The sequence below is a fragment of the Oculina patagonica genome, chromosome 4 (assembly GCF_052425735.1).
Source record: "Oculina patagonica isolate OP01 chromosome 4, crgOcupat, whole genome shotgun sequence".
NCBI lineage: Eukaryota > Metazoa > Cnidaria > Anthozoa > Scleractinia > Oculinidae > Oculina > Oculina patagonica.
The window spans coordinates 30,260,087-30,270,844 of NC_135761.1; the positions used below are offsets into that span (position 1 = coordinate 30,260,087).

A 10,758-nucleotide genomic window follows, 5' to 3' on the forward strand; every position below is an offset into this window, starting at 1 on the left:
AATTGTGGACGTCAATAATACGGCTACTGCACACTATAAGGGTTCAGCCATTGACTTTCCAACTGACCTTTTACATGTGTTAGAAAATTGAAGTAGCCTTTTACTTTAATCTTCTTGAGTCGTGAACAGTGTTGAAGCAGAAATTGGATGTTAAAGAAATTAAATTGAAATACATAGCGTGTTGTCGCTAAAAATATCTAAACTGTGGCAGGCGACAAGACTGGCAGAAAGAAATGTTTGCTGATATGAGACCCGTTTGTTTTACTGTTGATTTCTATGATGCCAATCCAAGCTTGCAATATAACAGTGATTATGATGATATATTCTAACCATCGTATGGCACATCGAAAGCAGGAAGTGTATTCTAAACTAACCATATCAGTAGCACTATCTTTGGAATTGATTTGTTCTGCAATGATTTGGTGGTACAGTTGTTTTCCTCAAGAGTTTCTTCCTCAGATGGCCGTGATAGTTATAAGTTTTGTTATCGTAGCGTTTGTTGTTTTCCTGCTTGCGAGAAATGATATTGATTACCCACTCGAGGACATCAATCTAGAAACTTCGATAAAAACATGTCCTTCGCTGCGGAACGTTTGTATAGAAAATAAAAAACATTTTTTATAGCTTTCTTATTAACGTGTTTAATATTGATTTCAGGTGACATTTCTCGTTTTTCTCTCCGTTTTAGGGAGATTCTTTGTTTGCTAATTACAAGGTTTGCTAGTGGACTCGTTGTACCGTTAAGTGTCTGTGATATGATTCCCTCGAAAATAGAAAAGAACGTGTAATTATTTAGTAGGGAATATTTAAATGAAGAACACGATAAAATGTCACATTCAGTTATGTGAGACAGACAGAAAGGAGAATCTAGTTTCTACCTTTCTCACTCGACTGACAAATAAATTAATTAAGTTAACAAATATATACGCTGCAACTAATTTGCTTTATTTTGTATCAATAAAATATTCTTTAGAATAATTTTCCGTATCCAAACGATACTTGTATTTTATGATTTAGTAGCAAACAGACGTTGTGGCGAAACATTGTTAATTGTTTCTGCAAGAAGCATTTTACCTTTAACGTTGCATACTAGACGCGTATAGAGGCTTTTTCGAAACAATATCCAAGATTACTCGTTTAGAGATAATGTATGCGACGATTGAGTGTTACTTTTGGCCCACAGATACGAGTTGTTGCAAAGTATCACATAATAAATAAGCCTACAGTAAACAGTAGATCTAAGTCGATAGCTGGGCAGGAAAAAATCATGAAAAATTCGCGAGATATTTATGTTGCGTGATGTTAATTAAAAAGAAGCTCCCTGGGGGCTGAATGCAATGGTGTTGCTAAGGTAGCTATAAGCTATCAAGCGTAAAATAAAATTATCTTGTTAAAATGGGGTGACCTCAGTTGATTGGAAACTGCTTGCGGTATTTATGAACAGAGCATTTCAAACTGAAGAAATCAATTTATAGACAGGCACCTTTCCGAAATTTCGACTCGACGATGTTGAAATAAAGACCCTATTACCTAAGACAATAATAAATATGAACCTTTTTCAATCTCAATTTATTTGTTTACCAGTACTTTATTTATTTCTCCCGCGAGTGGCTATGAATGGCCATGAACGTTAGAGACTGGTACCAAACAGCGAACGAATAGTCGATATTGCCATTTGTTCTAAGGAGACTTCAGAATTCAATCTTCCAAGAATTTCCGCTTTCATCTATGAATGCGTTGAAAACTTGAAGAAATGGAGTTTTCGACTCGATCAAAGCTAATCAACGAAACTGTCTTTAAATTTTTGTCAGAATTTTGTCGGCGTTTGCCGACTGTTACAGCGATTTCTTCTAGCTGCGCGTCCCAGCTCGTACCAGCTCTGGCCTTGGAACCTAAATTTCAGGTTTGTTTTGGAGAAGTTTTGTTTATGTTTTCCCCGTTCAAAACGTTAGCAGTTAGCAAATGCTATACATTAGAACCCCGGTAACTCGAACTCTGAAGGGAAACGAAAAACAGTTCGAGTTAGCGGGGTTTCGAGTTATCGGGGTCGATTGAATATTCAATTTGCCAAGTTACAGCGAAATTCATCAAACCATGAACACCTAAGATTATTTCTGGAATGTTTATTGTTTTACGACCAATCAGATTTGAGACGTAACTGCAACAAACCGAAACAGTAATTAGCTAAAAGGCTTCGATTCTTAAATCACGAAACGACTTGGATTAATGATTCCATTATTGCAAATTTGATTTCATTCCGTTGCTTCAATATTCCATTCTTGAATTGAATATTTCAATGTTCAAACTCAGTTCAAAACTTGAATGTTGATTGGATTGTTGTCTGCTTTAATGAATTTCGCTGTAATAATTGAAAGTTTATCGATTTTTCAGCACTTCAGTACACAGAACAGTGCAAATTAAGCTTATCTCTTCAGAAAGACTCAGACGATCATGCATTTTTATGACAAAAGTGGAAAATGACTGTCAGATACGTGATCTATTTGTTGCTCTAATTAAAATCGAATTGCTGTAGTGTTCGTTTTAGTGTTTAAATCCGATTACACGAGAAGAAGAGCTAATGGGATATTTCAATGGGCATCTGTGACGAGCTGCAAGAACCAAAAATTCGAGTTGTGGGGGTAAATTTGACCCAAATTGTGATCAACGGAAACGGAATGTAGTTCGAGTTAGCGGGGTTTTCGAGTTATCCGAGTTCGAGTTAACCGAGTAAAAATGACTGAAAAGTGGGATGAAATCCAAGGAAAATGGAAATTTGTTCGAGTTAGCGGGGTTGTTCGAGTTATCCAAGTTCAATTGACCGGGGTTCTTTTTTTAAAATTTAATATATTGATTAACACAGACGCACAAAAACATTACTTACAGTATTTTACTGGCAATTGCTTACATGCCGGCAGTTTGTCAATTTATTGGCTAAGTTAGCTTTCCACTATTCGTCCGAATGGGCAATTTTGGATTTCAGGTCTTTGGTAGACAGATTTCTCGATTATAAGCCTCTAAACGTTGAAGAACGCTGCTTTTTGGTCTTTCTTTGCTTTCTTTTGTACCGGGTAAAGTTTCTTTCTTATTTCATCAACCTCTTTCGGGAAATCATCCACCACCCCGAACTTCTTGACCATCATTTTCTCTCGCGTGATTATCTTTCACTCACACAAAAATCACAAGAATATTCGGCGTATCATTTTAATTTAAATCATGAATTGTTTCTTTGCTTTCGAGCAATCGAGTCAGTTTCGAGTCGGCTCCGAAAACCTGTTTTATCCACCTTCGCCAGCCCTCACTTTCATAATGTTCCTAGTATTCAATTATATTCAAATGCTCAGTTATCCTCCTTTCTTTGAGTTTCTTTCGTTCATGAGATAACTGTAAGCATTGGCAAGCCACATTTTGTTATTACAATATGAATTTGTGTTTTGAAACCTAAAATCTAGGTATTACGTGAGATTTGACATGAAGTATTTAGTGATTCACTTGTCTCTGTCAGGGCCTCTTCATATGAGCCCGAAAACCGGCTTTCACGGTTACCGGGACGAATTTTGTCGTCTGTTCATATGGGAAATTTCAGCCCGATTGACCGGGATGAAATTCAAGAGAACAAAAACCAAAATGGCGACACATTAAGTTGCATCGTTCGCGACTATAGTAGCTTTATCGACACTTTGTAACTTCACTAATAAAGCTAATTGGCAAACCTCCGAAGTGGAAATAAACACAAGGTAAAATTAAACCAGTTGCGAAAGCGAAGCTATTTTGTCAAAAAAGTTTCATCCCGTTAACCAAGATGTCGGTTTCTACTGTCTCACTCGGTAGCCGGGCTCGCCTGCCTTCTGATATGAAGGTATTAAAACTTTTACAAAGAAAATATGAGTGAGGCTAGATTTTAGTGACCGGGCTCATATGAAGAGGCCCTCATTGTCAGTCGAAATTGCATACAAACCCCTAAAAGTATTATGTTTGGGGATCCTACCGTGCTAAAATGGCTGTTAATATTAATTGTTTTTCATTTTCAGGCAGTACCTTGAACTTTCTGTAGACAGCCAGCCTTTTCTATGGCTGTACCTACAGTAACATCCACCAAAGAGACGACAAATTATGCGCGGTTGTGTCGTCTTCTGATCGATGTGGGATCCGAGGCACTGAGGAACAGATTTGATGGCATTCTTACACCAGCAAACCTCCCCTCAGTTCTGGCTAGTTCTGCAGCTCTTACTACTCTACAGACACTGGAAAAGAAGAAGGTCCTTAACCCAGCACAGTGGAGCAAATTATACCCTCCCACCCCTTCCACGGTATCATCAAAACAATTTGACATCACTCTTTTGATGGTTCTTCTCAGAAACATCTGTGGGTTAAGTCCGCCGATAACAACTGGCTCGTGGGACAAACTTCCGCCTGCAACAGACACCAGTGTTGAAGCTGACATTGTCCGTGTGAAGTATTTTCGAAACATTCTCTACGGTCACACTGAAAAGGCCTCTGTTGACGATGCAACGTTCAATGACCACTGGAGGGACATCCGGGATGTTCTCGTGAGATTGGGAGGACCGTGTTATGGGGCTGCTATTGACAAATTGAAGACTGAGTGTATGGATCCTGGTATGGAGGAACATTATAAAGAACTACTGAAGCAGTTCAAGAAGGATGATGACGACATCAAGGACAAGATTGAAGAGTTGGATAAAAAATTTGATGGTGAGCCTTTCTTAATGATTGTAATTAAGGTTGTTTTGGCTTTGAATACACATGCTGTTTTTATTGTCTGTTAGGTTTCGTAAATTTTAATTGGAAATGGATTACTTCCTACAATATTGTTTATAAGAACGTATTGAGTACCTATCTAAGCTGGGACTCGTTTGTTTTGCTTCAATCCCAAAAGACGATACTCCACTCCTCCTTTTTTTAACAAAAAACAAAATGTCACGTTTAAAAATATCTCAGTAGTAAATGCCCAGTTTTACTGAGCCCGACATCCTTCTAGTCTACTACAGGGCAAAATCAACTTTAATCAACTTAAAACCTGACACTTTATGAAGTGACCTTTATGTAACTTATTATCCACGTATATTGTAAACTTAAATTATAAGATCCATTCCATTTGATTTACATCAAGCCCTTCCTTTAAATGTACTTTGTACTGTTAAGGTTTCTATGCAGGAAAATAAAACTACGGTTACACATATGGTTCAAATATTTTCTAGACAAACTAGATGAGATGAGGAAGAAGCTGCTGGATGGTTTGGCAAATGCGAAAGGTAGGATAACTTCCTAAAGCCAATAATGTCCTAGTCAGTTACTGACTACAACATGAGCCTCCTTGAGCCTCCTTGGGCCTTCCTTCCTTCCTTCCTTCCTTCCTTCCTTCCTTCCTTCCTTCCTTCCTTCCTTCCTTCCTTCCTTCCTTCCTTCCTTCCTTCCTTCCTTCCTTTCTTCCTTCCCTCCTTCCTTCCTTCCTTCCTTCCTTCCTTCCTGCCTGCCTGCCTACCTAGCTGCCCCCATTCTACCTTCTCCCCTCGCCCCTTCCGCCCTACGTTTTACAATGTGATGTCAAATTTTTCCAGGTGTAAATATCAATGGCGATCATGAAAGTGTAAAAAAATGTTGTTGTCTGGTAAGACAATTAGTTGAGTATATCTTCAAAATATGGCAGTTCCCTTTTTTCATATGCCTTTTTTCTATTTGCTACTTAGACATGACTTCAATAAGACAGCAATCTCGGGTCGACAACACACTTGAAAGTGAGTTACCAGATGAGCCAGTCAATGTACACGGCCATAGAACAGAGGTCCATGAAATTGTTGAAGCTCTCTCAGATGCTAGCAGCAAAGCAGTGGCAGCGGTCCTTGTCAGTGGAATTCCAGGAATAGGAAAGACTACTGTTGCTATTCAAGCTGGTCATCAGCTAAAAAACAGGCGTGGCTGCATCGTCAAGTTTTGTTCTTTGAGATTTGCTAATGCGGACGACAAGAAATGTGAACTCATGGCACACGAAAGGGAAAGAGAGTTGCGAGAGATTTTGAACGTGTGTGTCCCAGGACATCATCAGACAAATGAGTTCCCCAGACACGTTTTACTCAACTGGTGCAGGCAACTTAAACATGAGGTTATACTTGTTCTTGACAATGCAGAAGATTCAATGGAAGAGGATGTCGGGAACTCTTTTATTGAACTGTCGAAAGAGATGAGGAAGTGCTCACAGTCTAGACTGAAGTTCCTGTTAACTTCAAGACGTTACGTAATTGACCTTGCTGCTGGTTGGAACGTTAAGACTGTCAAATTGGGCCCTTTGGATTTAGAAGAAAGCATTGAAGTTCTAAGGAATGGCGCCAAATTGCAACCTGATTCTGAGGGCCTATACGATAAACTGCGGCAGATAGCTGCACTTTGTGAGCATATTCCGCTGGCACTTCAACTAGCAGGACCTCTGCTTTCATCTGAGTCTGAATACACTGTTGATGAACTTATAACTGAGCTGAAAAATGACCCAACAAAAACACTTCGTTGTGATCGTATGATGGAAATAGCTTTTGACAAACTTAACGAGTCGTTACAACATGCATTAGTTTGCCTGTCTGTTTTTGTTAGATCGTTTGACAGAAATGCAGCAAAAGCATTATTAGGCGTCAACTACGCTAGGCATTTGACGAAGTTAAAAGAAAGATGCCTGATTCAAAAACAGGACGACCGATACATCATTCACTTATTAATCAGAAGTTATGCAAGACAAGTAGGAAGAGCAAAGTTTCCCCAGATTCTAGCTCATGGCCAACAATCTTTTCTTGAGTACTTTTTGGCCCTGATATTGAGAAACGCGAAGACATTTTTGGGAAAAGATACTTGTAAAGACGCTTTTGACTTATTTAATGCAGAAAGGCTTAATTATGAGTCCACTCTTAGAGATGTCAGCGACAAGAAGATCAGGAACTGTAGAGAACTGGAAGATGTTGTAACCGAATGTCGGCTGGTGGTACCTTACTTAGGAGCGTGTGTCCACATAAAGCTGTATGATGACTTCTTAAAAGGACTTCTGTATTTTGCCCAAAAGCAAGAAAAAGTTCTCCAAAAAGTAGAAATTTTGTGCGTCCTTAATCACGAAGGAAGGAAACGTGGTTGTGCAAACAAACAGTTTCAAGAAGAAGCAATAAAATTACATGATGAAAATGTTCATTTATTTGAACAGAACGGTCCGTCTGAGGTAGTTTATTTGAGTTTTTATGGCAGATATCTCGTACATTGTAATGAAAAAGAAGAGGGTCAGCTTGTTTTGAAAAAAGCGCTTTCCATTTATGAAGAGCAAAAGATTGAATCTACATTTATTAAGACGAGAGCTCTCAGACAAATGGGGTTTACTTCAGAAGAAATGGGAAGTACGGAAGAGGCTTGCGAAAACTATTTAGAGGCATTACAGCTTCTCAAGGTCCGTTATGGCATTCACGTGTGGACTGCGTATACACATAAAGAGGTGGGAGATTATTACTTGCGCGTCCAAGAATTTCCCATGGCAGAAGAGAACTACCAGAAGGCAATTGGCATTTTAGAAGATATAAAAATAGCGGATCACAAAGAGGCAGTGTCGATCTTTCGAGGTCTGGGACTGTGCTTTGAAAAGAGTGGAAAGTTTGACGAATCCCGAAAAACGTATGAAAAGGCAATCGATATTGCTGATAATACTATCGAGGGAAACCACAGATGGAAGGTTGAGGTTAAAACCTTCTTAGCACTGCTTCTTTACACAAATTACAAAGAAGAAGCCGATACAGCTAACAGAACTGCGAAGGAAGCTCTTCAAATGGGCAAAGAACTTGGAATGAAGGATTGGCAAAGAAAAAAAGAACTTGAAGAAATGAAGAAAAAGCAACTTCGCTGAACGCTGCTTTGATAGATAGTTAGAACGTTTTAGTGATGACCTGAATATTTCAACGATTTAAAATTAACTTAAAACTTTAAAGATGAATTCCAGTCCGTACTGCGCAATCTCGGCTGCAATGTTTATGTGAGCCCACACGAAGGGAATGTTTACAAGCAAAACTAAAAATTTCGCGACAAACTTACCTTTTTCTTCATTATTAACGCCAGATTTCCTTCAGAACAAATAATAACGAGTAGAAGTACCTTGACGCTATTTCAAACCGACGTTTTAGCTCATCGGAACTTCTTGAACGAAACGAACTGTAATGGCGGACTAAAAAACTTCATGTATGTAACGTTTCAACGAATTCAAAACAAAAACGTAAACAAAGCCCGAGTCTGCGCAGTACGGACTGGAAATCATCTTTAAGTTTCGTCGCTGTCACTGCGAAATTAATGTCGTGAAAAGTTCTAATTAGCCAGATATGATAATAGTGGAGGTCAATAATACGGCTACTGCACATTATAAGGGTTCAGCCATTGACTTTCCAATTGACTTTACATGTGTTAGAAAATTGAGTCGTGAACAGTGTTGAAGGAGAAATTGGATGTTAAAGAAATTAAATTAAAATGCATAGCTTATTGTCGCTAAAAATATATAAACTGTAGCAGACGACAAGACTGGCAGAAAGAAATGTTTACCGGTATGAGACCCGTTTGTTTTACGGTCGATTTTTATGGTGCCAATCCAAGCTTGCAATATAACAGTGATTATGATAATATATTCAGACCATCGTATGGCACATCGAAAGCAGGAAGTATATTCTAAACTAATCATATCAGTAGCACTATCTTTGGAAGTGATTTGTTCTGCAATGATTTGGTGGTACAGGTGTTTTGGTCATGAGGTTCTTTCTCAGATGGCCGTGATAGTTATACGTTTTGTTATCGTAGCGTTGTTTTCCAGCTTGCGAGAAATGATATTGATTACCCACTCGAGGACATCAATGTAGAAACTTCGATAAAAACATGTCCTTTGCTGTGGAACGTTTGTAAAAAAAATGAAAAACAAGTTTTTTTAAGCTTTCTTATTAACGTGTTTTTAAAATATTGATTTCAAGTGACATTCCTCGTTTTTCTCTCTATTTTAGCAAGATTCTTTGTTTGCTAATTACAAGATTTGTTATTGGATACGTCGTACCGATAGCTGTCTGTGATATGATTCACTCAATACATAAAGCGGAAAATAGAAAAGAACTTGTAATTATTCAGTAGCGAATATTTAAATGAGGAACACGATTAAGGGAGAGGAGAAACTAGTTTCTACCTTTCTCACTCTACTGACAAATAAATTAATTAAGTGAACAATTATATACGCTGCAACTAATTTGCTATATTTTGTATCAATAAAATATTCTTCAGAATAATTTTCCGTATCCATATATGATTAAGCAGCGAACAGGCATTGTAGCGAAACAGTGTTAATTGTTTCTTCAAGAAGCATTTGCCTTAACATTTGCATACCATGCAGACGGGTTTAGAGGCTTTTTCGAAACAATATCCAAGATCACTCGTTTAGCGATAATGTATGCGACGATTGAGTTTTATTTTGTCACAAAGTAAATAAATCTCCAGCAAAAAGTAGATCTAAGTCGATAGCTGTGCAGAAAAAAACCTTGAAGATTTCGCGAGATACTTAAGCTGCGTTATGGTAATTAGAAAGAGGCTTCCCTGGGCTGAATGCAATGGTGTTGGTACGGTAGCTATGAGCTATCAAGCGTTAAATAAAATTATCTAAATGAAATGCAGTGACATCAATTGATTGGAAACTGCTTGAGGTTTTTATGAACAAAGCATTGCAAACTGAAGAAACCAATTTATAGACAGGCACCTATCCCAAAGTTCCACTCGGGATGTTGAAATAAATCACGCGACAAGCGTGCACGTGTGCTGATGAAAGAACTACAAATCAAAAGTCATTAAAATTCTATTTCGAGTATTTCTAACATAGTCGTTTTGCTTTTCTCAAGGTAGACCCTATTATAGCGGTTTTTGAAACAAGGAACTATGAAATTTAAACTTCAACCAAACGTTCACGCTTTCTGCCGCCGTCAATCATCTTAGCGAACATCTCGGGAAACAAACTAAGCTCAACATGGTCAAAAAGTCACGACTGTCAGTTGTGATGGATTTTGCTAAAAGCAGGCCCGCGGCCCACGGCCCGCGGTCCACTTTGCGGCCCACGGCCCGGCGGCCCACCCCACGGCCCGCGGCCCGGCGGCCCACCTCACGGCCCGTGGCCCGCGGCCCGCGGCCCACCTATAAGCTTAAATCAAATGAAGAAAATTCAAAGTCGAATCTTCAGGAGTCTTCTTCATCGAAAATCGAACGTGAACTCACTTAACATTGAAAAGGAAAATACTTCAGTCTTACCAACAATTTCAGCTCATTTATATAATGAACACCAACTTTGACGTATGGCTGGTCTTTTTTCGGTATTTGTTGACAGATATTTCTTCATAAAACACGGTTTTACCATGCATTTTTGTGTGACAACAAGGACGTGCGTTTGCAGAACGTTCGTAGCTTAGTAACCAGGCATTCGATCCGACGTCAATATGAGACTTGGGCGAGAACGAAGAAGCAAAACAAGATGGAGGCGATGGAGGCGTTAATTCGGGTTTCGTTGCTATCCTATCGATAAAAAGAGATTTGAAGGTCATCCGTTTAAGAGTTTCATAATCAGTTTGGCGAATTTGCCATCAAAGTGCAAAAAGAGGAAGAAACAGTAAGTCATGATCCTCGTCTACTACGCGCACACGCGAATACTTGTGGTATTTTCTCGCTCGTGTAGAAAATATGGGCCATTGTCGGCACTTCAAACAGCTTTTAGGG

General features: G+C 38.8%; 1 protein-coding gene across 2 annotated transcripts; it reads left to right on the forward strand.

Annotated features, from left to right (window-relative positions):
- The first annotated feature begins 1,686 nt into the window (after nt 1-1,686).
- Nucleotides 1,687-8,085, forward strand: LOC144652246 (uncharacterized). 2 transcript variants are annotated; one of them, XM_078512268.1, is made up of 4 exons: nt 1,687-1,903; nt 4,029-4,710; nt 5,217-5,270; nt 5,706-8,085. In XM_078512268.1, exons 2-4 carry the CDS (start codon nt 4,068-4,070, stop codon nt 7,880-7,882), a joined length of 2,874 nt encoding a protein of 957 aa, XP_078368394.1. In that variant the 5' UTR covers nt 1,687-1,903; nt 4,029-4,067; the 3' UTR covers nt 7,883-8,085. The 2 variants fall into 2 exon arrangements, with proteins under 2 accessions (XP_078368394.1, XP_078368395.1); XM_078512269.1 differs by having other exon boundaries at nt 1,876-1,903; nt 4,033-4,710.
- Nucleotides 8,086-10,758: the final 2,673 nt, after the last annotated feature.

Coding starts and splice junctions, on each gene's coding strand:
- LOC144652246 (XM_078512268.1), top strand. CDS start 4,068: ATGGCTGTACCTACAGTAACATCCACCAAAGAGACGACAAATTATGCG. Junction 4,711..5,216: donor GTTGGATAAAAAATTTGATG/GTGAGCCTTTCT, acceptor AATATTTTCTAG/ACAAACTAGATGAGATGAGG. Junction 5,271..5,705: donor TGGTTTGGCAAATGCGAAAG/GTAGGATAACTT, acceptor TTTGCTACTTAG/ACATGACTTCAATAAGACAG.